Source organism: Oncorhynchus keta, chromosome 20 (genome assembly GCF_023373465.1).
Source record: "Oncorhynchus keta strain PuntledgeMale-10-30-2019 chromosome 20, Oket_V2, whole genome shotgun sequence".
Classification (NCBI taxonomy): Eukaryota; Metazoa; Chordata; class Actinopteri; order Salmoniformes; family Salmonidae; genus Oncorhynchus; species Oncorhynchus keta.
In genome coordinates, this window is record NC_068440.1 from 21335999 (window position 1) to 21361538 (window position 25540).

The 25540-nt window shown below is 42.0% G+C and overlaps 1 protein-coding gene and 1 long non-coding RNA gene across 2 annotated transcripts; both read left to right on the forward strand.

The window, feature by feature from the left end:
* On the forward strand, positions 1-25540 carry LOC118399538 (60S ribosomal protein L14-like). Its single transcript, XM_035795697.1, has 8 exons — positions 1-11; positions 216-277; positions 22762-22826; positions 23455-23556; positions 23768-23862; positions 24277-24376; positions 25250-25303; positions 25449-25540. Exons 2-8 carry the CDS (start codon positions 229-231, stop codon positions 25509-25511), a joined length of 528 nt encoding a protein of 175 aa, XP_035651590.1. The 5' UTR covers positions 1-11; positions 216-228; the 3' UTR covers positions 25512-25540.
* On the forward strand, positions 2115-9942 carry LOC118399539 (uncharacterized). The gene is made up of 3 exons (XR_004828849.2): positions 2115-4379; positions 8587-8820; positions 9645-9942. It is a non-coding gene; the product is annotated as an uncharacterized LOC118399539 (long non-coding RNA).

Consider the following 25540-nt stretch of genomic DNA (forward strand, 5'->3'; position numbering starts at 1 on the left):
CGGCTAGCAAGGTAAGTTGTCCTTGGCTCCGAAATTGTTTAATATAAAACCGTCATAATGTTACACAAACTGTTATGCTACCATAAGTTTGTTATAATGTGGATAATATAAAGATTTATGTTAACAAGTTTCACAAAGCTCGCTAACTAGGGTATCTATTGTAACTTGTGAGTACTTGGGTCAGTGTTTGAGTGAGTGTCCATGTGCTTGCGCAGGTGCCTGAGAGCTATGACTGGGCCAAGGGTTAACATAATGTGTGTTGTCTCTTCGTGTGCAGGTATGTCTTTTATTTTGTCCGAATTATGTTCTGTATCATTTTACTTGTATGGTATGGTGTGCACCTGTTATTTCCTTTTGGCTCTCTTTTGCCTGGCCATCGGCTAGCAAGATGCCTGAGAGCTAGGACTACGCCATGGGTTAACATAATGTGTGTTGTCACTTCGTGTGCAGGGCAAATAAAAATAATTCAACTAGCAGACCTTCAGTTGTGGCAGCGTCCTAATTAAAAGTACACAATGCAGAATGAACCATGCTACACATACAGTTGCAGCTGTTTGATAAGGCATGCAAAATTAACCAAAACATTGGGAGATTTAATTAACCGTTGTCAAGTCCTATGTGATGGAGATCAGATACACCCCCTTCCCCTGAAACACACACACGCTGGTCCCCAAGCATCTCTGTGCAGTCAGGGCCACAATAATATGCCCCCTCTGAATGTTGGAGTGTGACCCCATGGGTTACCTCAGCTAGTGTTGCCAGCACTGCCTGGGTGGGGGCAGCCCAGTAGCGTATAGGCTACTTACAGTAGGCCCATAAAACAGATAAGGACCTCTGCTTGAAGAGTTTACTGATTATGTTGATTTCATTATTGGTTATTATTATTGTCAATGATTTTGTTGACATAACCTATTATATTATTGTATTATATTATTATATCAACTATTAAAACATAAGGAAATGCTGTTGTTCATCTTTTTCCCTCTTCAGGAATGTTTAGCATGGCTATAAATGATAGAACATTGACTGAAGACTTGGCCATTAGGAATGAAAGGAAACATGCGGTGACCATGTTTCTTGTGACATTTCGAATGACATGTAGATGTTTTGTTGTTGCCAGGTGGAGTTATGGTCTCATTGTGCCTATCTATACTTTTATTTCTGTAACAACACATGTGAAGCTGCAATAAATTCATATTTAAATGTATATCAAACCATTTAGACAGTTTCACCCTGAAGTCACACGTGATCAAATCGTCCTGCAGCCATCTGACCAGTATAAGAGGAATGCAATGTACTCATAAAAACACAATACCACTGTGCTGAAGAAAAAATGTGATTGATTTTTGAGAAAAATACTTCTAAATTGGCTTCGCCACTCGTGTGTTTGTGATGCATTGCTTGATGGTTGCAATAGGCCTGTTGTGAAGAAAGGCTGGAACATCTGCACTGTAGCATATGTACTCATCAGCGCGACGGTACTGCTTGAACACACTCATGCTGTTGTGCACGGAGATACTTGTTTAGAATGCTCACGATGCCGCTGAGGGTCTTGTCTCCTTTCACTCTCTTCAGATAAGTGTGTTTCAGTACCTTGTTCTGAGATTCCATACTGTTGTTGGAGTCCATTGCTGCATGCTAAGTGTTATCTCCCACCTCCTCACTGGAATGGATAACTCATTTGTTTCCAGCCATGATTGAACTTGTGATTTCTCCCACAAAGTAGATGCCTTCAACACGAAGTCTGTAGATTCCATCTATGCTCTCTTTTCCTGGTGGTGCAGAGGCAATTCTGTGCAGCATCCTTAGCAGCGTCTGCTCCTCAGATGTCAGTCCTTGCTTGCTGTTCCTTACCCAGCAAGTCCAAGCCTGCTCCCGATGGAAATCACAGAGATACATCTGTGCAGCAGGAAAAACAGAGTGTTGCACTCTGCATCGCTGCAGTCGCACATCCAGGATGGGTGTTCTCATGTGGAGTTCCAGCTCTTCTCCGAGTGGATGATAAAGGATGCAACAGAAATGTATCCACAGTTGGTCTGGACACATTAGGAAGAAAGCATGGTTGTATTTTGTGGTCTAATGTGTAGCATCAATTAGACAGGTGGTGTTGTACCTCTCCATCTTCTCCTGGTGGAAGAAGAGGAGGGTGTCATCATACTGCTTGTTGTCTATGGTAGGTTGGTCTGGTCTAGTCTTGTCTGACTGCTCTGGTCTGGCTGTAGACAGTTTTTATTGGTCAAGGCTGGAAGTACTCTGTCTGACCTTTGACCGATGTATGTGATTTCAGAGATACAGGGATACTATGCTCTGTCCATCGGGTTGGGAGCAACATTGGACATCCTAGTCTTGACATAGTGCCTTCTATAGCATCTAATGTTCCCTTTCTTACCAGTCAGTCAATCCACTGTATTTTGCCCGGTCTGAGCCATCCCTAAAAGACCTCTATGCATGCATGGTATGTGCTCTGGCCAACTCTCACTTCTTTGCCATGTGCTAAGTCATTTAGCAGACTTTCTGTCAGCCTGACTTTAGCCAAGTCAATGTATTTTGTTGTTGTCACTGCATAGTCAGGTAACCTACATGTCTGTTGGACTGATATAGTTGCTTCACAAACCTTCTTTGAACCTTGCAGCTTCAGTCTTTTCTTGTCTACTGAGCAAGATGTGCGCTCATAGATTTTCTTCTTATATTCTGGACCGAATTGGCATTCCATAATCTTCTGACCACCAGGCATGTATGGAACACCATTATAATCAATCTTGGGATTGCTGCTTTTGGAGGATTGGATATGTGTTCTGGAGAACGATGTCTTGTCCATGTAGTTAAGTTTGACACTGAAAGACAATGAGGTCCTTATACTAAGTTGTTGAAGTTTTCCTTTTGTACAGTTCCAACACTGTACACACTAGCAACATAACTACTCCTTGAGATTGTCCATTCTGAAAGGTAAACAAAAGAGCTTATTATTTAAAATCTGATCACAAAACATTTCATAAATCTTGTTGTGAATAATTGGTAACCGTTTCATAAAAACAATAAGCCCCTTGAGGCTATGAGGTATGGGATACATATCCTGGTTAAGGGGTGTGTACAAGCACTCCACTGCGTTGTGCCAAGAACACCACTTAGCAGTATACATGTCACGACTTCACTGAGTGTAGAAAACATTAGGAACCTTTCCATGACAGACTGACCAGGTGAAAGCTATGATCCTTTATTCATGTCACTTGTTAAATCCACTTCAATCAGTGTAGATGAAAGGGCGGAGACGGGATAAGGAAGGATTTTTAGGCCTTGAGACATGGATTGTGTGTGTGTGCCACTCACAAGCTGAATGGGCAAGACAAAAGATGTAAGTGCTTTTGAACAGGGTATAGTAGTAGCTGTCAGGTGGACTGGTTTGAATCAAGAACTGCAATGCTGCTTTTTTTTCACGCTCAACGGTTTTCCATGTTTATCAAGAATGGTCCACCACCCAAAGGGCATCCAGCCAACTTGACACAACTGTGGGAAGCATTGGAGTCAAAATAGGCCAGCATCCCTGTGGAATGCTTTCGACAACTTGTAGAGTCAATGCCCTGACGAATTGAGGCTGTTCTGAGGGCAAAATGGGAGGGTCCAACTCAATATTAGGATGGTGTTATTCATGTTTTATACACTCAGTGTATATCCCATATACCACGGCCTCGCAGGCCTTATGACTGACTACTTTAATCCATGGAAAGGTGAAACAATTTCTGTAGAGCAGCTTTTAATCATAAAGCCGTGTGAGAAATCATGTGGTAGGTTGACGTATTACAGAAGATACTAACCTTTTACTGGCTCACTCTGACAACTGCAAGCTCTCTTTTTCCTGCTTAAAAAGTTGATGGACAAGGCTCTAAGATCCCACTGCTGGTTAAAACTAGTATGTCATGTGCAAATACAAGACAAAGACAGAAAAGTGATTATCAATTCAATGTATAAATCAGAATAGATAATGTAGCGACTGTGAATCATAATATAATACAGAAATATTGTTTCATTCTGTCACGCCCTGACCTTAGAGAGCCTTTTTTATTCTCTATTTGGTTAAGTCGGGATGGGAAAATCTATGTTTCTATTTCTTTGTTGGCCGGGTATGGTTCCCAATCAGAGGCAGCTGTTTATCGTTGTCTCTGATTGGGGATCATACTTAAGCAACCCTTTTTCCCACCTTAAATTGTGGGATCTTGATTTTGTTAGTTGCTGTACAGCCTGCAGAACTTTACGGTCGTTTTGTATTTTGTTGTTTTGTCGGAGTTCAGTATTAAAAATCATGAACACTTTCCACGCTGCGCTTTGGTCTCATTCATCTAACGACGGACGTAACACATTCATCTATCATTCTTGATAAGCAGGTATGATTGTAAAGCCAAGAATACTGTTCTAGTAAGAAATTGCATTGAGGTTTAAGAGCCTTGTGATCTATCATCATAGAAATATAAACTATAACAAATTATATTAAATGACACAGTCCGCTTATGTTTAAGGATATGTAAAAACTGGAATTCCAATTTGTTTATTAATTCAGATGTAGAACCCATTTTATCTCTGTAATTTGACTTAACAGCACAAGGTGGCATTAGGTGAACATCAAGCTATATAAATCAAATCAAATGTTATTTGTCACATACACATGGTTAGCAGATGTTAATGCGAGTGTAGCGAAATGCTTGTGCTTCTAGTTCCGACAATGCAGTAATAACCAACAAGTAATCTAACTAACAATTCCTAAACTACTGTCTAGTACACAGTGTAAGGGGATAAAGAATATGTACATAAGGATATATGAATAAGTGATGGTACAGAGCAGCATAGGCAAGATACAGTAGATGGTATCGAGTACAGTATATACATATGAGTATGTAAACAAAGTGGCATAGTTAAAGTGACTAGTGATACATGTATTACATAAGGATGCAGTTGATGATATAGAGTACAGTATATACGTATGCATATGAGATGAATAATGTAGGGTAAGTAACATTATATATAAGGTAGCATTGTTTAAAGTGGCTAGTGATATATTTACATCATTCCCATTATTAAAGTGGCTGGAGTTGTGTCAGTGTGTTGGCAGCGGCCACTCAATGTTAGTGGTGGCTGTTTAACAGTCTGATGGCCTTGAGATAGAAGCTGTTTGTTTTTCAGTCTCTCGGTCCCAGCTTTGATGCACCTGTACTGACCTCGCCTTCTGGATGATAGCGGGGTGAACAGGCAGTGGCTCGGGTGGTTGATGTCCTTGATTACCTTTATGGCCTTCCTGTAACATCGGGTGGTGTAGGTGTCCTGGAGGGCAGGTAGTTTGCCCCCGGTGATGCGTTGTGCAGACCTCACTACCCTCTGGAGAGCCTTACAGTTGAGGGCGGAGCAGTTGCCGTACCAGGCGGTGATACAGCCCGCCAGGATGCTCTCGATTGTGCATCTGTAGAAGTTTGTGAGTGCTTTTGGTGACAAGCCGAATTTCTTCAGCCTCCTGAGGTTGAAGAGGCGCTGCTGCGCCTTCAAGATGCTGTCTGTGTGAGTGGACCAATTCAGTTTGTCTGTGATGTGTATGCCGAGGAACTTAAAACTTGCTACCCTCTCCACTACTGTTCCATCGATGTGGATAGGGGGGTGTTCCCTCTGCTGTTTCCTGAAGTCCACAATCATCTCCTTAGTTTTGTTGACGTTGAGTGTGAGGTTATTTTCCTGACACCACACTCCGAGGGCCCTCACCTCCTCCGTGTAGGCCGTCTCGTCGTTGTTGGTAATCAAGCCTACCACTGTTGTGTCGTCCGCAAACTTGATGATTGAGTTGGAGGCGTGCGTGGCCACGCAGTCGTGGGTGAACAGGGAGTACAGGAGAGGGATCAGAACGCACCCTTGTGGGGCCCCAGTGTTGAGGATCAGAGGGGAGGAGATGTTGTTACCTACCCTCACCACCTGGGGGCGGCCGGTCAGGAAGTCCAGTACCCAGTTGCACAGGGCGGGGTCGAGACCCAGGGTCTCGAGCTTGATGACGAGCTTGGAGGGTACTATGGTGTTGAATGCCGAGCTGTAGTCGATGAACAGCATTCTCACATAGGTATTCCTCTTGTCCAGATGGGTTAGGGCAGTGTGCAGTGTGGTTGAGATTGCATCGTCTGTGGACCTATTTGGGTGGTAAGCAAATTGGAGTGGGTCTAGGGTGTCAGGTAGGGTGGAGGTGATATGGTCCTTGACTAGTCTCTCAAAGCACTTCATGATGACGGAAGTGAGTGCTACGGGGTGGTAGTCGTTTAGCTCAGTTACCTTAGCTTTCTTGGGAACAGGAACAATGGTGGCCCTCTTGAAGCATGTGGGAACAGCAGACTGGTATAGGGATTGATTGAATATGTCCGTAAACACACCGGCCAGTTGGTCTGCGCATGCTCTGAGGGCGCGGCTGGGGATGCCGTCTGGGCCTGCAGCCTTGCGAGGGTTAACACGTTTAAATGTCTTACTCACCTCGGCTGCAGTGAAGGAGAGACCGCATGTTTTCGTTGCAGGCCGTGTCAGTGGCACTGTATTGTCCTCAAAGCGGGCAAAAAAGTTATTTATTCTGCCTGGGAGCAAGACATCCTGGTCCGTGACTGGGCTGGATTTCTTCCTGTAGTCTGTGATTGACTGTAGACCCTGCCACATGCCTCTTGTGTCTGAGCCGTTGAATTGAGATTCTACTTTGTCTCTGTACTGACGCTTAGCTTGTTTGATAGCCTTGCGGAGGGAATAGCTGCACTGTTTGTATTCGGTCATGTTACCAGACACCTTGCCCTGATTAAAAGCAGTGGTTCGCGCTTTCAGTTTCACGTGAATGCTGTTAATCCGCGGTTTCTGGTTAGGGAATGTTTTAATCGTTGCTATGGGAACGACATCTTCAACGCACGTTCTAATGAACTCGCACACCGAATCAGCGTATTCGTCAATGTTGTTATCTGACGCAATACGAAACATATCCCAGTCCACGTGATGGAAGCAGTCTTGAAGTGTGGAGTCAGCTTGGTCGGACCAGCGTTGGACAGACCTCAGCGTGGGAGCCTCTAGTTTTAGTTTCTGTTTGTAGGCAGGGATCAGCAAAATGGAGTCGTGGTCAGCTTTTCCGAAAGGGGGGCGGGGCAGGGCCTTATATGCGTCGGAAGTTAGAGTAACAATGATCCAAGGTTTTTCCACCCCTGGTTGCGCAATCGATGTGCTGATAAAATTTAGGGAGTCTTGTTTTCAGATTAGCCTTGTTAAAATCCCCAGCTACAATGAATGCAGCCTCCGGATAAATTGTTTCCAGTTTGCAAAGAGTTAAATAAAGTTTGTTCAGAGCCATCGATGTGTCTGCTTGGTGGGGGATATATACGGCTGTGATTATAATCGAAGAGAATTCTCTTGGTAGATAATGCGGTCTACATTTGATTGTGAGGAATTCTAAATCAGGTGAACAGAAGGATTTGAGTTCCTGTATGTTTCTTTCATCACACCATGTCTCGTTAGCCATAAGGCATACACCTCCGCCCCTCTTCTTACCAGAAAGGTGTTTGTTTCTGTCGGCGCGATGCGTGGTGAAACCCGTTGGCTGCACCGCTTCGGATAGCGTCTCTCCAGTGAGCCATGTTTCTGTGAAGCACAGAACGTTAGTCTCTGATGTCCCTCTGGAATGCTACCCGTGCTCGGATTTCATCAACCTTGTTGTCTAGAGACTGGACATTGGCAAGAAGAATGCTAGGGAGTGGTTCACGGTGTGCCCGTCTCCGGAGTCTGACCAGAAGACTGCCGCGTTTCCCTCTTTTTCGGAGTCGTTTTTTTTGGGTCGCTGCATGCGATCCATTCCGTTGTCCTGTTTGTAAGGCAGAACACAGGATCCTCGTCGCGAAAAACATATTCTTGGTCGTACTGATGGTGAGTTGACGCTGATCTTATATTCAGTAGTTCTTCTCGACTGTATGTAATGAAACCTAAGATGACCTGGGGTACTAATGTAAGAAATAACACGTAAAAAAACAAAAAACTGCATAGTTTCCTAGGAATGCGAAGCGGTCATCTCTGTCGGCGCCGGCAGTATCATATGCAGGTTGATTTGAGAAAATAAATTGTACAATTCATACTTTAGCTAACAATGCTATTGACAGTCAATCTTGTTCTAGTGATAATGCTAGCTACCTCCCTAAAGGCTTCAATATTATTGTCAGTTTGGTGCTACTTCAATTATATCAAATGATTCGGATCAGCTATGGCTGGCACACAGTTGGTCGTTTAAAAAAAAAAAATCTCTACTGCCATGGACAGCGACAGCAAATGTGTTCTCTTAATGCCAAGATTACCATGTTCCAATCAACAGGTACTACTTGAATATTTGCCATACAGACATACATTTGGTATCGTTTGAAAGATCAAATTCTCCCCTTTACGGTCTGCTTTGCATGCTACAGTAGAAGACATAGATGGCTATCTTTGCATTTGATTCTGGGGATATAATGCTTAATGTGCATCATTATTGAGGCTGGGTTGGGTTCATTTAAGTGATAATGCCAGAGAAGCCTGTGTTTGGCAGACATTATCTTTTCTTATTTCCCAAAGGGCCTTGTGGCATTGGGCCAGCCTGTGAGGTGGTGGTCTTTGTGTGATTGTCTAGGCAGAAAGCCAGAGGCAGGACGAGCCTGCAGTGGAGTTGTTGTGGGTGTTGAGTTAGTGACCGTGCCAGGCTATTCCCGGGGACCGCAGAGTGCCGAGTAGATAGCAGATGAGCCGCTCTTCTCTTTCCTCGATACAGACACTGGTAGAAGACAGCCTCAGCAACGGACACAGGAACAGGTGAGAAATGGATGAGGGGGGACAACACACAGATATACAGTGGGGAGAACAAGTATTTGATACACTGCCGATGTTGCAGGTTTATCTGGAGAAGGTCTGTATGGAGGAGTGGGCCAAAATACCTGCTGCAGTGTGTGCAAACCTGGTCAAGAACTATGATCTCTGTAATTGCAAACAAAGGTTTCAGTACCAAATATTAAGTTCTGCTTTTCTGATGTATCAAATACTTATGTCATGCAATAAAATGCAAATGAATTACTTAAAAATCGTGATTTTCTGGATTTTTGTTTTAGATTCCGTCTCTCACAGTTGAGGTGTACCTATGATAAAAAATGTCAGACCTCTACATGCTTTGTAAGTAGGAAACACTGCCGATTTTGCAGGTTATCAAATACTTGTTCTCCCCACTGTATATGTAGAGACACATGGACAAGGTACAGTACTGTACTACAATAAGCAGGTTTAACATCCCCTCCCCAAACACAGAGAGAGAGAGAGACACACACACACATTCTTTACTTATTTATGCAAGGCTCTGGTGTGGACCGTAGTGTCAGAGGTACTACACCTTATACAGTATCTGTCTATATCACTCTATCTCTCTATCTATTGCTATGGGCCAATTATTACATTAGAAATGACAAAAAAAGCTATTACATTATTGACAGTTATAACATGGACTAGTCAACAGTGTTAAGATAGTTCACTCCTGGTTTAAGTATACCTAGTCTTCAATCTTTTACATCATGTTTAACTGGCAGTATTATTCTCATTATTTTGAACAGTTACATTCCTCTCTCCACTCTCCTTTCTTTCTTCTACAGTATCTCCCCTCTCCTCCATCTCTTGTCCCCAGAGGGAGTAATTGTGTTCTGGCTGATGGTAAAGGCCATCCAGACCATCTCCTTCCTCAACTTGTTCTTCCCGCTGGTGGTACCCCTGTCCACCTCCTGGCAGTGTGAGATCCATGTCTGGGCCCTTCAGATGAACATGATGGTGTATGTGGGAGGCATTGTACGACTAGGACACAATGACACAACCTATTTATTCGGTACATTTAATTCCCTTTAGTATAAAAACAATACGCAGCATTCAAATTGATTGTTGCTATAGTTTTCAGGAGTGTATGTCCATTGTCTATGATTCAGTTTATTTTGAGAGCAAACACACTCCACTGGTGATCTAGTTTGTTATGATGTCAGCAGAAATGTGATGATGACACAGAATGAAGTGATGAAATCATGAGTTTGTTGTCTCTGGCAGTCCCTGAGGTACTGGCTCAGAAATCCTACAGCAATCCTGTCCAGTCCAGTTCAGTATGCATTACATTATATTGCCAGTATTACTCATCCTTGTCAGTGATTTCGTATTATTGGAAATGGCTCCCTGGGATTGGTGTTGCTTTGAGCATGTGCAAAACTGTCAGTGTGTGTATGGGAGAAGCCATAATACAGTTACTGGCCAAGGAATAATCACTGACAGTGTCACTGTGTGTGAGATGATTACTTAAGAGAGCACTAGAAATCATGGTGAATTTACAGTACATCTGCTTTTTTCCCCATCTGTATTTCTGTAGATTTTTTCATCGTTATTATCCTTCCCCCTTGACAACATATAGAGGAATGGTTCACTAACGTTACCTGCATGATCAGAGGACAGGCAGACATTTCCTCATGCATGTTAATTGGTCACAGGATGTGTGTGAATACAAAACCACATTTATAAGTGGAGATATGTCACTCTTGCTCTCACCATAAGGTCACGTTAAATTGATACTTTTGGTGAACTATTTGCACATACAGTATTTAAAGTGGGATTTGATGTTATTCAGTCAAGACTACGAATGATTTTATTTGCACCCCCTTGTTTTCCCCAATACTGTTTAAATGTCTGTCACTTTTAAGAACGAGCCACTGCCATGATATGCCCACAACTTATGAGAAACAACGTGTAACTATCCCAGATCCAGTCCAGTATGTTGTAGCATTGCACAGTACTGAGGAAAACCAGCTGTTTGTTATTTGAAAGGAGATATACACATTCTTCTGATGTGTCCCCTACTTGAACTGGATGATTTACCAACAATTGGATTAGCATGCATTACTGCAAATAACATCAACAGAAATGGCAGGCCCACATGTCATCAATGAATGACATAGATTTACCTTCCTTGCATTTCAGTGGCTTTTGCATACTGTGAGCTGGTTACAATGATAACCATTATCTGTTAACTGGTTGCAATCATAGATTACCGTCATACATTTAATCACATTCAAAAGTATGGTGTATGTATATAACAGTATACTTCTCACTATTGCCTCTTGTTTTTAGGGAGTTTGGAACTTCATTACATGAGTTTTATCATGTGTTGGTTACCCAGTCATTGATAGAGGGATGTATAACTGTACCACAGACAAATGAGGGTGGACAGTGGTACCACCAGCGGGAAGAACAGGTTGAGGAAGGAGGTCAAAAATATATCTGTTATATTGTCACACACCACATAGTTGCTGTGAAATGTGTTGTTTTCCAGGGTCCGAGTGATACAGAGAGGTAGAAGGTGTATAGCTCTAACACTGCTCCACACCAGTTTCCTGGCCAGCATCACAGTGATGAAGATAGACTAACACCTGGCTATCAGCTGGAAGTTCTGCAGAGATTAGACGACATAAACGGACTGAAGAATGTGTGTGTGTATGCTCACCAGAGAGGTAGAAGCAATAGGTGTTTGTGTGCTGGTGTGTCTGTAATACTACCAATCAGAGGTGTTCTATGGCCGCTGGATGACTAAAGGGTTACCAACACATGATCCTTTAGATATAACGTACTGTGTGTGTGTGCACATGCATGCGTGTGTGTGTTTTTGTATTACAATCTACCAAAGATTTGGCATCACCATGCGTGAAAAGGAGTTGGCATGATGGAACAAACAGACTGGGACTCAGGCTAAGATGTGCAGCAGTGAGGACTGTGTGTGGGTGTGCCTGAGAGAGGGAGAGTGTGAGGAAGAGCATGTTGTGGCTAGAACAGAACAGTGGGAGATATCTCTCCTCCTCCTCTGTGCCATACCTTCTCACAATAGCAAATATTGCAAACAAGGTATATAATCTCTATTTCCCCGAAGTCACAAGACTGTTTATTTGACTCAACTCTATTATGCTATTATGTTAGGCTCCTGCCTTTTCCTCAGGAACATGTCCAGACCTGACCCTCAGAACTTACCTTGTATTACCTCTGTTGACTCATCAGTAGGAAAAATGTGAGCTCTACATGCCTTGTTCCAACCGGATGCTGTATCTATATCATGCCTTGTTCTAACCGGATGCTGTATCTATATCATGCCTTGTTCTAACCGGATGCTGTATCTATATCATGCCTTGTTCCAACCGGATGCTGTATCTATACCATGCCTTGTTCCAACAGGATGCTGTATCTATACCATGCCTTGTTCCAACCGGATGCTGTATCTATACCATGCCTTGTTCCAACCGGATGCTGTATCTATACCATGCCTTGTTCCAACAGGATGCTGTATCTATAGCATGCCTTGTTCCAACAGGATGCTGTATCTATACCATGCATTGTTCCAACAGGATGCTGTATCTATACCATGCATTGTTCCAACAGGATGCTGTATCTATACCATGCCTTGTTCCAACAGGATGCTGTATCTATACCATGCCTTGTTCCAACAGGATGCTGTATCTATAGCATGCCTTGTTCCAACAGGATGCTGTATCTATACCACGCCTTGTTCCAACAGGATGCTGTATCTATACCACGCCTTGTTCCAACAGGATGCTGTATCTATACCACGCCTTGTTCCAACAGGATGCTGAATCTATACCATGCCTTGTTCCAACAGGATGCTGAATCTACTGTTTATCATGCCTTACCAAAATTACATAGATTGCCATAGATTTTTTTGTTATTTACCGGTAGCTTTGCAACCCTAGTCTGGGGTATCTGATGGATGTGGTTACAGGAGGGGTGAAGGTGCTGTCTACTTCAGGGGTGGACAAGGGGGTGAAACGACAGGGGAATCTGTCCATCGACCCCTCACCACTTCCTCCAGTCTCTCCTTGTCCTCTTGCGACAGCTAACAGAACCTTGGTGACATAATTTCAAAAAACAAGTGTTTGCATTAATGATCACACACAACTGTACGCTGACCATTACAGGATTAAGTCAACCACATTAGGTCTGTACTCTGACATCAGCATATTTTTTAAGCAGGAGAACTCAAAATACGATTAACTCACAAGTAAGGCGTCACCTTCACTACCTCCCATACTACTGACCCCATGCTCTGGTTTTATCAGCATTCTTAGGGTTCTTTCTGGGGGCTTGATCTACTCTGTCCTGTGTCCTCTTCCTTGGTTGGGCTGGGCCCACTGGTAGAACTGGAGCTTGGTTTAGATGAAGAGAGGCTGTCCCCACACTGTGTTGGGGTGGACATGTGTCTGAAGGGTCTGATGTGTGTGGTTACAGGAGGGGTAAAGGTGCCGTCTGCTGCAGGGGTGGACAAGGTGGTGAAATGGTGGTATCTGTCCAACGACGCATCACGACTGCCTCCAGTCTCTCCTCGCCCTCTTGCTACCAGACCCTGCATTAATGGGGACACGCACACACACACACACTGAACATCACAGGATTAAGTAAACCACGTTAATAAATAGTCAGTGATATTAGCATGCTGTTTTAAGCAAGAGAACTCCCTAGTATAGGTAGGAAGAATATTTTATTAAGTCACAAAGTCCTCTAAATGTTCAGAGTGATTCTAATTGTGGTACTTCATTCAAACACACAGCTCACCTCTCCTACTGGAATGTTGGGCTTTGTGTTTTATGAAGGGGGAGAGCCAGTTCAACTCCTGTAATATCTCCGGATCTTTTAGTCTAACACTTGAATTGCCACTCTTGATCTTTGTATTATGCTCTCTGACATAGATTTTCCTTAACTTTTTCCACGTTGTCCTGCAAAAGCTGAAGTCCATTTCTCTTTTACCTTTGCTGAGAATATGAGCTACTATAATCGAATCATTATAATTAATTATTGTATCTCTTGAACTGTAAAGATTAGGGTATTTCTTAACCTCCCTGGCAAGCTTAATCTCAAACTCAGACAAACTCATTTTCTTCTCCAACGGACTGAGGTAAAACTCTGGTAAATGCTGGAGTGATGGATGTGGATTCTTTTTTCTACCTGAAGTGTGTCTACATTAGCATACCACTTATAATGAGGAAATGTATTGTGTTTGCATTCTACAGTAAGGGGGTAGGCCTATGTGGGTGTTTTACCACTTTCAGTTCCAGATTGGCAGAATCCTGGGCCTAAAGGCATTTTCAATGGAGTGTGGATAATGAAACAAACCCAGACATGTCAGTCTGTGGCTGCCAGTGTCCTGTTGGTTGAACACCACAGCTGCTCCTCCTTTACCCTGAAGTTTCTTTTCAATCAAAACCACTTTTAAGATTTCCTGGAAGAGTCCAAAGTAAGCTCCTTCCTCCTACACACCCAAAGTTTGCCTGAATTCCAAGTTTCTTTCATAACTGTACATGTGACCCAGTACTTATTTTCAGTCTTATGTTGCAACATTTGAAATTGTGTTTTTTACATTGGATAAAAGTACAGACGGAGCAGGAATGAAGACTTAGACAGCAGTGGAAGAGTGCAGTTGTTTATTTATCTTGTAAATCAGGTTACTGGGTTTGATTGAATATGTTCAGAATTGTTCATAGTTAAAACATATCCCACTGTCCACAGACGTCAGTTCAACCTCTATTTTTGATTTACATTTGGTTGAGTTTTCAACTAATGTGAATTCAATTTGAAATCAACAAAAAATATCACCCTTACATTGTATTTGGGTTGAAAGGTGGGTGAATAAAATGGGAAATTTCCTTACATTGACTACTTTTTGCAAATCCAATCAGTTCTCCAAGTTGATTCAACATCATCACATTGAACATTTTGGTTGAAATGATGAGGAAAGAACATTGATTCAAGCAGATTTGGATTGCTCTCTCCTGGGAGAAATCACTCAAATATATATTTTTTAAATGGCAGTGGGATCATATCAGCCGGATCAACTGCACCAATAAAGGATAAATAAACAAATCCAAAATGCTTTTTACCACAATCAATATTACAACAGGCTAGTAACATACTACTGAAAAGACCCACTGAACAGGTGGGCCCATGGACTAGGCTTTTCCTCCTCACTTTATTGTGCCAGTAAACGAAAGGTTGGATCTAATCTCCGAGCTGACAGGTAAAAATCTGTTGTTTTGCCCCTGAACAAGGCAGTTAACCCAATGTTCCCTAGTAGGCCGTCATTGTAAATAAGAATTAGTTCTTAACTGACTTGCCTAGTTCAATAAAGGTTACAGTCGTAAAAAATATATCAATGCAGGTTGGCCTTAACTGGGGCTCATCTGGGACCTCTCACTCCCTAAGTGAGAATCCTACCCCTAGACCAGGCTTTCCCAGACTCGGTCCTGGGGCCACCCCTGGGTGCATGTTTTTGTTTTTGCCGTAGCATCATACAGCTGATTAAAATAATCAACGATTGATGATGAACTGGCTATTTGAAAAGAAAAAAGATTTCTTCACTATTTTTTTCACTTACCATGAAAGTACACTATGGTGCCAAGAGAGACATCCAATAGCCACTGCTAACCTAATACCAATGGAAGTGATAAGGGCAAGCTCACCATGTTAAGAATTGCATGACCAGATCTACTAAAACTAGAGGTAGTTCTAAACAAGGTGAGTGGATTTGGATTGGGTCAATTCCATGTTGACTGAGATCATTAAATTCAAACACATTTGGGAAAATGTTTGTCCTCTTTCCGGTGCAGTAAAAGTGAATATTCTCGACTCAATCTCAAAAAGCATATCATCAAGCTGTGATATGTCTGACCCTAAGATGTGCCCTGCAAAAGGGTTAAAATTATGCCTACAGTGACACAGTATGAGTATGAACAAATAGTAAATGAAACTATGGCTTTGTGATAGTCCGTGTAGTTTCTGTATTGGGATAATGCTGTTCTGATCATGAAATTCTGAACACGTCATGCACCTACACCAGGGATAGTCAAACAAAAAATGTTAAAAAAAACACATCCCTACCCTCCCAACCTTGAGAGCAAAACATTTGTGACAGTGAAGACAAATGTACATTTTAAAGTTAATTCCCTGCAATTCTACACTTTTTGTCACGGTGCGGGGTGATGATTTTCGCAATTTTATAACTAAGAACCAGATGCATACAATTCACATAATTAATTAAAATGCCTTTATTAGTATGGCATGTTCAACAGAAACAAAGTTTAAAAAATCTGACGCGTTTCGGCTGCATGGCCTTCGTCAGGGAGTACAAAAAAAGAATACAATGTCCTCTTTTGAACAGCTTTTCCAATGAACCCTAATTAGAAGAGGGAGCGCTACAGTAGTGTGGAGTAAAGACATATGTGATAGAAGCCTACCGTCAATTAGACAATGATGAATTCTACTAATCTCTTACCTTCAACCCTACAGAGGACCTAAAAACTGAATTGAAAGGGATCCTCACAGAAGCTAAGGAGAATGGCTACATTTCAGACAATGAGTTCAAATGTCTTTTCAATGACAGTATGGCTTCTTTTAAACTTCTTCCAAAGGTCCACAAACATCCTGAAAATCCCCAGACAGACCAGTCATTAGTGGTAAAGAAAGTTTGACAGAACCCATCTCTAAGTACATTGATTACTTTATTAATCATTTTCTGACGTCACTCCCAGCCCATCTTCAAGATACCACAGATGTGTTAAACAACATTAAGGAATTGAACAATATAGGTACAGCCTCCTTTTTAGTCACCATGGATGTGGAGTCTCTATACACCACCATTGAGCATGAACAAGGTTTGGCAGCTATGCACCATTTCTTGAGTACCCGACCTGAAACTGAGATGCCTCCTACAGAATTCATTGTCTCACTGACTGAATGGACTCTTAATCATAACATCTTTATCTTTCAGGACTGTATTAAACAAGTCAAAGGGTGTGCCATGGTAGCTTGCTACAGCCCTTCCTATACTGGTTTGTACTTGGGTAAATGGGAAAATGACTTCATTTTGGATCCTTCTAATAACCATTTATTTGACCGGATTATATGGTGGGGACAATATATTGATGATGTTTGTCTGTTTTGGTCCGGCTCAGAAGAAGGACTTATTTCCTTCCACCAACACCTTAACAACATTAACCCTAACATCAAACTAACTATGGAGTACAGCAAGGATAACATTCCTTTTTTAGACCTCGGCATTAGTAAAAATGACAAAGGTTGTTTGCACACATCAATCTTTAGGAAGCCTACAGATGGGAATGCCATTCTGAGGGCAGACAGCTTTCACCCCAAAAGGCTAAAAGAGAATATTCCAAATGGCCAATTCCAAAGAGTCCACAGAATTTGCGATCAGGAAACAGACTACAGTGTCAAACCTGCTGAATTGGAGAATCGCTTCTTGAATCGGGGCTACAGCGTTCAGGTCCTGAAAGATGCCAGTATAAGGGCTGGATTACTTGACAGAGAGAACTTGTTGCGAAGGGGAGTGCCTCGTGATACATCAGAGAGAGTGTATTTTGTTACAAAATACAGCACAGAAGCAGTGAACATTAAAATAATCATTCGAATTAATTGGGCAATCATCCAAAGTGATACGCTATTACGCCAAGTCTTTCCTGAGCCACCAGTCATAACCTTTAAGAGATGTCCTACCCTAAATGACAAATTAGTCCACAGTTATCTTCCAGGTGACTCTCAGAAATGTGGCTTGACCACAAACCCAAGGGCTCTTTTAAATGTAACTATTGCAACCATTGCAGTAATATTGCACAGAAGAAGTATTTTGTTGACACAGCTTCCTAAATGGAGTATTACGTCAAGCATTTCATTAACTGCAAAACCACTCATGTCATCTATAGATTTGAATGTCAAACAAGCTATGGGTATTGATCATATTCCGGCCTCTATTATAAACAGGGACCGTCTTAAACAGCTAAACCAAAGGGAAAGTTTTTGGATTTACAAACTACAGGCCACTAAATACCCTGGTTTAAATGAAGATATGGATTTCTCACCCTTACTGTAGGGTCGTGATGGGTCCATTTGCTGTCATCTAGTGGACATTTTGCTCTATTGCCCTCAGCTATGGTTAGACTGTTGTTGTTCATGTTTTGCTGTGTTCTAGTGTACCGGGAAAACTAACAGGAGCTAGAAACAGACAGGAGCAAGGGGGAAAACACTGGTAGGCTTGATGAACAAAAAGAACTAGCAACAGACAAACAGAGAACACAGGTAGAAATACACTGGGGAAGATGGGCGACACCTGGAGGGGGGGTGGAGAAAAGAACAAAGACAGGTGAAACAGTTAAGGGTGTGACACATTTTGCCATGGGGCGGAGAGAAAATGTTGCAGTTTTACACCTCGTATTCTATTATTCTAACTCCCGACTGAGTTACAATTTTTTTTAATAATGTTTTTTTTTTTAACCGTCATCCAACTCAGAATTCCAAGTTAGGAACTCTGGTCTCTTTCTTTTTTTTGTTCTTTAACCTCATAGTCTACCAATACCGGATCTGGGTTCGTGACTACGGCTCAAGCTCATTAAAGCTCAAAAAATATTCCTAAAAATATTTAACCTCCACACATTAACAAGTAAAATAGCTCAAATGAAAGATAAACAAGTTGTTTATCTACCCAGCAAGTCAGATTTCTAAAATGTTTTACGGCGGAAACATAGCACATATTTATGTCAAACCACCACCACAGACATAGCTCATTTGCATAGCCAAGTAGGAAAAAATATGCAATCAACAAACGCAGGATTAAAAGAAAAATCATTTCACTAACCTTTTGAAATCTTCATCAGATGACAGTAATATAACATGTTACACAGTACATTCATTTTGTTTTCAATAATCTGCAATATATATCCATAAATCTCTGTTTACAATGATGCATCGTTCAAAAAATGCTACTAAAATGTCAGGAGAAATGCCGATAGCTCCGGCAGATAACGTCAGCTAACAAGGAATACACATCATAAACTTTGACTAAATATGCATGTTTTACATATGTATACACTTCTTCTAAATGCAATCGCTGTGTTACATTTATTTTTAACGTTACAGGTTGCGTTCACTAGGCTATACTAGGAGTCGGCGCTCCAAAATTAGCATTATCGCTCCTCTATCTTGGAGTCGACAGAAACCCAAATTTACCACATAAATATTCCCTTACCTTTGCTGTTCTTCCATCAAAATACCTGGAAGGGATTATACTTACCAAACCAGCGTTTAGTTTTCAAGTCTGCGTCTTTCGGTTCTCAAAATAGCCACATTTCGGTCGAAATGTAGGCAAAATTCAAGTGGATGCGCACCAAAACGTCGAAATTACATATTATATGTCGAGTAAACTTGTCAAACTATGTTCATAATTAAGCTTTAACATGTTATAAAGGTGCACAGAAATCTTGAGGACGAACAGAAATACATCACCCGGCCAGAGCGCGCGTATGTAACAGTATAATTTTAAACTGTCCCCTCGCCCATACCCGGGCGCGAACCAGGGACCTTCTGCACACAACGACAACAGTCACCCTCGAAGCATCGTTACCCATCGCTCCACAAAAGCCGCGGCCCTTGCAGAGCAAGGGGAACTAGTACTTCAAGGTCTCAGAGCAAGTGACGTAACCGATTGAAACACTATTTAGCGCACACCGCTAACTAAGCTAGCCGTTTCACATCCGTTACACGTAACAGTCACCTTTTTTTTTCGCTTGGCCGAGAGGTTTCGGCTCGCTCAAACTCCCGTGAGCGGGCGATTCTCACAATGAGAAGCCCCATTGAAAGCAGGCTTTGCGCTGAACACGTACAGACTGTTCCCAGAGCGGTAGCTGTTTGGGAAGTGCGTGTGAGATGACGTCAAAGTTGGGCCAACTTTTTCCATGACAAGAGAGCATTTGGGAGAATGCATGCCCTGAGGGTTCTGCTTTACATAGAGACAAAATTTAAACGGTTTTAGAAGCTTTAGAGTGTTTTCTATTCGATAATATTTTTTATATGCATATATTAGCAATTTTGGGGAAAAATATTTTCAGTTTACTATGGGCACGCACTTTCTCCAACAGGGGCAGTATAGAGCAAGAGTTCTAAGAGGTTAAAAAATAAAATGTACCCCTTTTTCTCCATAATTTCGTGGTATCCAATTGTTTTTTAGTAGCTACTAACTTGTCTCATCACTACAACTCCCGTACAGGCTCGGGAGAGACGAAGGTTGAAAGTCATACGTCCTCCGATACACAGCGCACATCCAAGCTTATCGATCTTCAGTCTGATGCAGTGACTGGACGAGCTGGTCATGGGTGCACATCAGCCACGCTCAAGGTCCTAAACAATATCATAACCGCCATCGATAAAAGACAATACTGTGCAGTCGTATTCATCAACCTGGCCAAGGCTTTCAACTCTGTCAATCACCACATTCTTATCAGCAGACACAACAGCCTTGGTTTCTCAAATGACTGCCTCGCATGGTTCACCAACTACTCCTCAGACAGAGTTCAGTGTGTCAAATCAGAGGGCCTGCTGTCTGGACCTCTGGCAGTCTCTATGGGGGTGTCACAGGGTTCAATTCTCGGACTGACTCTTTTCTCTGTATACATCAATGATGTCGCTCTTGCTGCTGGTGATTCTCTGATTCACCTGCTCCTAAATGCAAGAAAAACCGAATGCATGCTCTTCAACAGATTGCTGCCCGCACCTGCCCGCCCGTCTAGCATCACTACTCTGGACAGTTCTGACTTAGAATATGTGGACAACTACAAATACCTAGGTGTCTGGTTAGACTGTAAACTCACCTTTAAGACTCACATTTAGCATCTCCAATCCAAAATTAAATCAAGAATCGGCTTCCTAATTCGCAACAAAGCATCCTTCACTCATGCTACCAAACATACCCTCGTAAAACTGACTGTTGTACCGATCCTTAACTTCGGCAATGTCATTTACAAAATAGCCTCCAACACTATTCAGCAAATTGGATGCAGTCTATCACAGTGCCATCTGCTTTGTCACCAAAGCCCCATATACTACCCACCACTGCGACCTGTATGTTCTCGTTGGCTGGCCCTCGCTTCATATTCGTCGCCAAACCCACTGGCTCCAGGTCATCTGTAAGTCTTTGCTAGGTAAAGTCCCACCTTATCTCAGCTCACTGGTATAGCAGCACCCACCCATAGCACACGCTCCAGCAGGTATATCTCACTGGTCACCCCTAAAGCGATTTCCTCATTTGGCCACCTTTCCTTCCAGTTCTCTGCTGCCAATGACTTGAACGAATTGCATAAATCACTGAAGCTGGAGACTCATATCTCCCTCTCAAACTTTAAGCACCAGCTGTCAGAGCAGCTCACAGATCACTGCACCTGTACATAGCCCATCTGTAAATAGCCCATCCAACTACCTCATCCCCATATTGTTATTTTTTAAATGTTTTGCTCCTTTGCACCCCAGTATCTCTACTTGCACACTCATCTTCTGCACATCTATCACTCTAGTGTTTAAATGCTAAATTGTAATTACTTCGCCACTACGGCCTATTTAACGCATTAGCTCCCTTATCTTACCTTGCACATATTGTATATAGACTTTTCTATTTTGTTATTGACTGTACGTACGTTTATTCCATGTGTAACTCTGTGTTGTTGTTTGTGTCGCACTGATTTGCTTTATCTTGGCCAGGTCGCAGTTGTAAATGAGAACTTGTTCTCAACTTGCCTACCTGGTTAAATAAAGGTGAATTTTTTGTTTTTTTACTATTCAAAACAATGTCACTGATGAGGTTCTATGCATCTCTCAATGAACAAAACTTTCCAAAGATTAGGAGTCATGCTCAGAAGGTGTTTGTACTGTTTGGGTCAACCTATGTATGTGAACAGACATTTTCAGTGATGAAATATAACAAGTCAATGCACAGATCATCTCTTACTGACTCTCACCTTTTAGAAATCCTGCGAATAGCGACGTCAGAAACTATACCTGACTTCACTGCTCTTAGCAATGCCCATCAGAGACGTCTCTCCTCACACTGATTGAGATGTTTAAATGTAATGTTGAGTTCTCTCTCTTTCTTGTGCTTTTGTGCATAGCCGTTATTAACAGGAGTTCTGTCCATGGTGCTGAATGCACAGTGTGCTTTTCCCTATGTGTAGTTCATTGCATGTTTAAAAATGAAAATACCTTCCAAAAGGAGAACATGGATGTGGTTTATTTCTGTGCATGTTAAAGTAAAATAAGTAGCATATCTGGATGTGATTTACAGTAGATTTACAATATCTGTCAACAGTCATACACATTATGTATAATCCTGTAATATGATTCTGGCCTGCTATGGCAAAAGTATATCCTAATGTGGCCCTCCATGGGAAATAATTGCCCATGCATGGTCTGTAGGCGAGAGATTCCAGATTCAGAATGAGCCCCCTTTTAAAAGAGTATGCAGTAGACTAGATAGTGTAGCCTCCTAATATACTCCATATAGCATGCCTACTAAATAGTTGCTGTACCTTGTCATTGCCACGATGGAAAAAGACGTGGAAAGTCTCGAATTAGCAAGAATTTGCACAAGCCTAGTACTATTGAATAGTCAACAAAAATGTTGTGGATTTCATATAAATGTTACATGTAGAACTATCTAATCATTTACATCAGGTGTACACTTTTTTTTAAAGTACCAAACATGTTTAATCAAAGGAATCAATATAATGTAATATATACGGTTTATATTTCAATCCAACACATTCCTCTGCACTAGGTGGCGTGGTGAGCATTCCGGATTGTAATATCCAACCTTGAAAAATACATCCCTCACGTGCGCATGCGTATTTACAGAACGGAACGCGTTACTTCGTCGACCGGAAGCTTTGACGTCCTTTCTTAAGAGGACTGCCATAATGGTGAGTTGGCCATGAAGCTTGTGGATTTAGAAAATGTTATTAAATACAATTGTCCTTATTGTTAAGCTACCTCAGTCAATATGTAAATAGATAACGTATCGCTATATTAGTGATGATTAAAATACTCTCAATGGATTTTGGACATTATTGAAATGTCGGGTGTTCAGTCTGCTACAACGTGGTGTACAGGCCGGTAATCAGGCTAACGTTCGTTAGCCCAACCATGACAATTGCCTTGCAATGGCGAGCGCATTAGAGTTGCTGTATCTTATCCTCCGGACTTTTTTTTTCACGTTTGGTTTGTCGGTCCATTTTTGTATGTACGCTAGGTTGTGGGCTACAAGCTAGTATTCACCAGGACAGCTAACTAACCTTAACGTTAGTTAGCTAGCATGCTAATTAACGGTTAGCTAGTCTAGCGTTCACGGTTTTGTGGTTTTCCACAAGCTGTCTATAATAGCCATGTTAAAGCCAAATCACATTTGTAAAACATGTAGTCAGGACAACCCAGGTAAATTCATTGGGTATAAGAAACTAGTGACCACACGCCCACTGAAGGGTTTTGTTCACGATCGTTTTAGCTTGCTAGTTAGAGCGCCAGTAAACAACCCACATTCTTTTCCTGCAGGTGTTCAAGCGTTACGTCGAGATTGGCCGCGTCGCCTACATCTCTTTCGGACCCCACGCAGGCAGCCTGGTGGCCATCGTCGATGTCATCGACCAAAACAGAGTAAGCATTGCATTGATGTCATCCTGACTTTATGCTAGAGCCCAGCTCTAAATTGGTACCTGTATCTTGTAGTCTACTAGCATTTGTATGTCTATCCTCCAACCCTTCTTCGTAGTCCTTTAATCAATTACCACATCTGTTAATTTAAGGATGGTTCAACTTGGTATCGGCATGTTTTGTTTATTTGAACTGATGGGTGTGTTTGTCTCAGGCGCTGGTGGATGGTCCCTGCACAGGGGTGAAGAGGCAGTCGATGCCTTTCAAGTGCATGCAGCTCACTGACTACGTCATCAAAGTACCACACAGGTGATTGAGAGGACACCATGTGTGTGTGTATTCACTAGGAACTTAACAGAAGCAAATTGAATGAAAGGGGGTGGGACCTACCCCTATCCAATAGAAACCCGTTTGCAAAATATTCAGCTGTGGTTTGCACAAATAAATAAACCCAAGTCCTCATCAAGGCCTTGATTGGTGCAGTCAGTTGTATTACTGCTGGGCTGGTACAACATGCACACAGACCTCAATGAATTGACTGTGGCAGCTGCTTTGTGTTTTCAAGTGAACTTTTTCTTATTGACTATTCTTGAGTCATAGACTTACAGTAACCACACAGAATATACTACCTCACAACATGCAATTGTTTTGCTACTACTGTAAAGTTAGGGCTTTTCTGTGCATATTTGGGTCCCCTGGACAATAACCCTTCCTTTGTTGCAGTGCTCGTCAGAAGTTTGTGAGACGCGCCTGGGAGAAGGCCCAAGTCACCGAGAAGTGGGCAGAAAGCAACTGGGCCAAAAAGATCGAAGCCAGACAAAAGGTACTGGTATTTTGTACAGTTAGATTGACCATTAGCTGTTAGTTGAAACAGCAACTCCTCCTGGGGTCCACGTGTTTCTGACAGAATGGCTCTGGGGTGGGGTCTGCTTATGGGTAGCAGTTGGTTTCTCAATGGCCGAGGTTAAACATATTTTGTCAAATGGGGCACGGAAACTTCAATAGGCTTTAGATGACTCACTGCCCACACATTTGGGAACGACATCCTTGTTGTATATACTGTCAATGCCTATGTGTCCCTTCGGTCTTGCTTGGGTTGTCTTTGGGGTTTTGTTCCTAGAGTAGGTCCTGCACATCTTTAATTGATTTACAACATTTCTATACATTTGTTGACCCTTTTGGGTGTGTGGTGGAGCATCCAAATACTACTTGATCATTGATTGTGGCCTAACTCATGAGAAGGTGTTTTGGCATGCTGTGCTACTGGATTGTTCCTCCAACTTAAAGTTAAATACCTTTCAAACTATCTTTTGGTATTTGTTTAATTAGTCCACTGTTGTTAGTCACTAAATGTTTTGTGTGTCAGCATTCAAGGTTTCGACATGTAGAACTTTGAAAATACTGTGACACTTTCTGTATTTTTAAAGTTGTATATCTTATCTTCAGTGCTGACATGCCAAACATTTGGGGACTTTATCCACATTTGGACTAATGAAACAAATACCAAGAGTTTGGGTGGAATTTTCCTTTTTAAGGGTGATATCCACTAAACACCAAACAGAAGCAAATGGGACAAAACAGGGAGGGACCTTCTTGAATTTGTCAAATACATAAATGTCTTGATTTCTGTTGCAGAACGTTTTGATATAGTGCTACTAATCTCTGCCCCAGTTGTATAACTGTTATGTCTCTACAGAGGGCCCAGATGTCCGACTTTGACCGCTTCAAGGTGATGAAGGCCAAAAGGATGGTGAGTGGAGAACATTTATTACATCAGATTATTACTTATGTAGAGTATTTTGGTTTGCAAATTAAATGTACATCATGGTGGAAATGAATTGAATTTTAAGAAACTTGTCACTAATGATCCATGGATTTGCTGTTTATCTCCACAGAGGAACAAGATCATCAAGCACGAGGTGAAAAAGCTGCAGAAAGAGGCAGCAAAGAAGGCATGATCTAAAATAAATCCTCTGGTTGAATTGTT

Excerpts from the sequence above, each read along its gene's own strand:
- LOC118399538 (XM_035795697.1), top strand. The coding sequence starts at position 229 with ATGACTGGGCCAAGGGTTAACATAATGTGTGTTGTCTCTTCGTGTGCA. Across the intron at positions 278-22,761 it reads TGTTGTCTCTTCGTGTGCAG|AACGGAACGCGTTACTTCGT; the intron begins GTATGTCTTTTA and ends GCGTATTTACAG. Across the intron at positions 24,377-25,249 it reads AGATCGAAGCCAGACAAAAG|AGGGCCCAGATGTCCGACTT; the intron begins GTACTGGTATTT and ends ATGTCTCTACAG.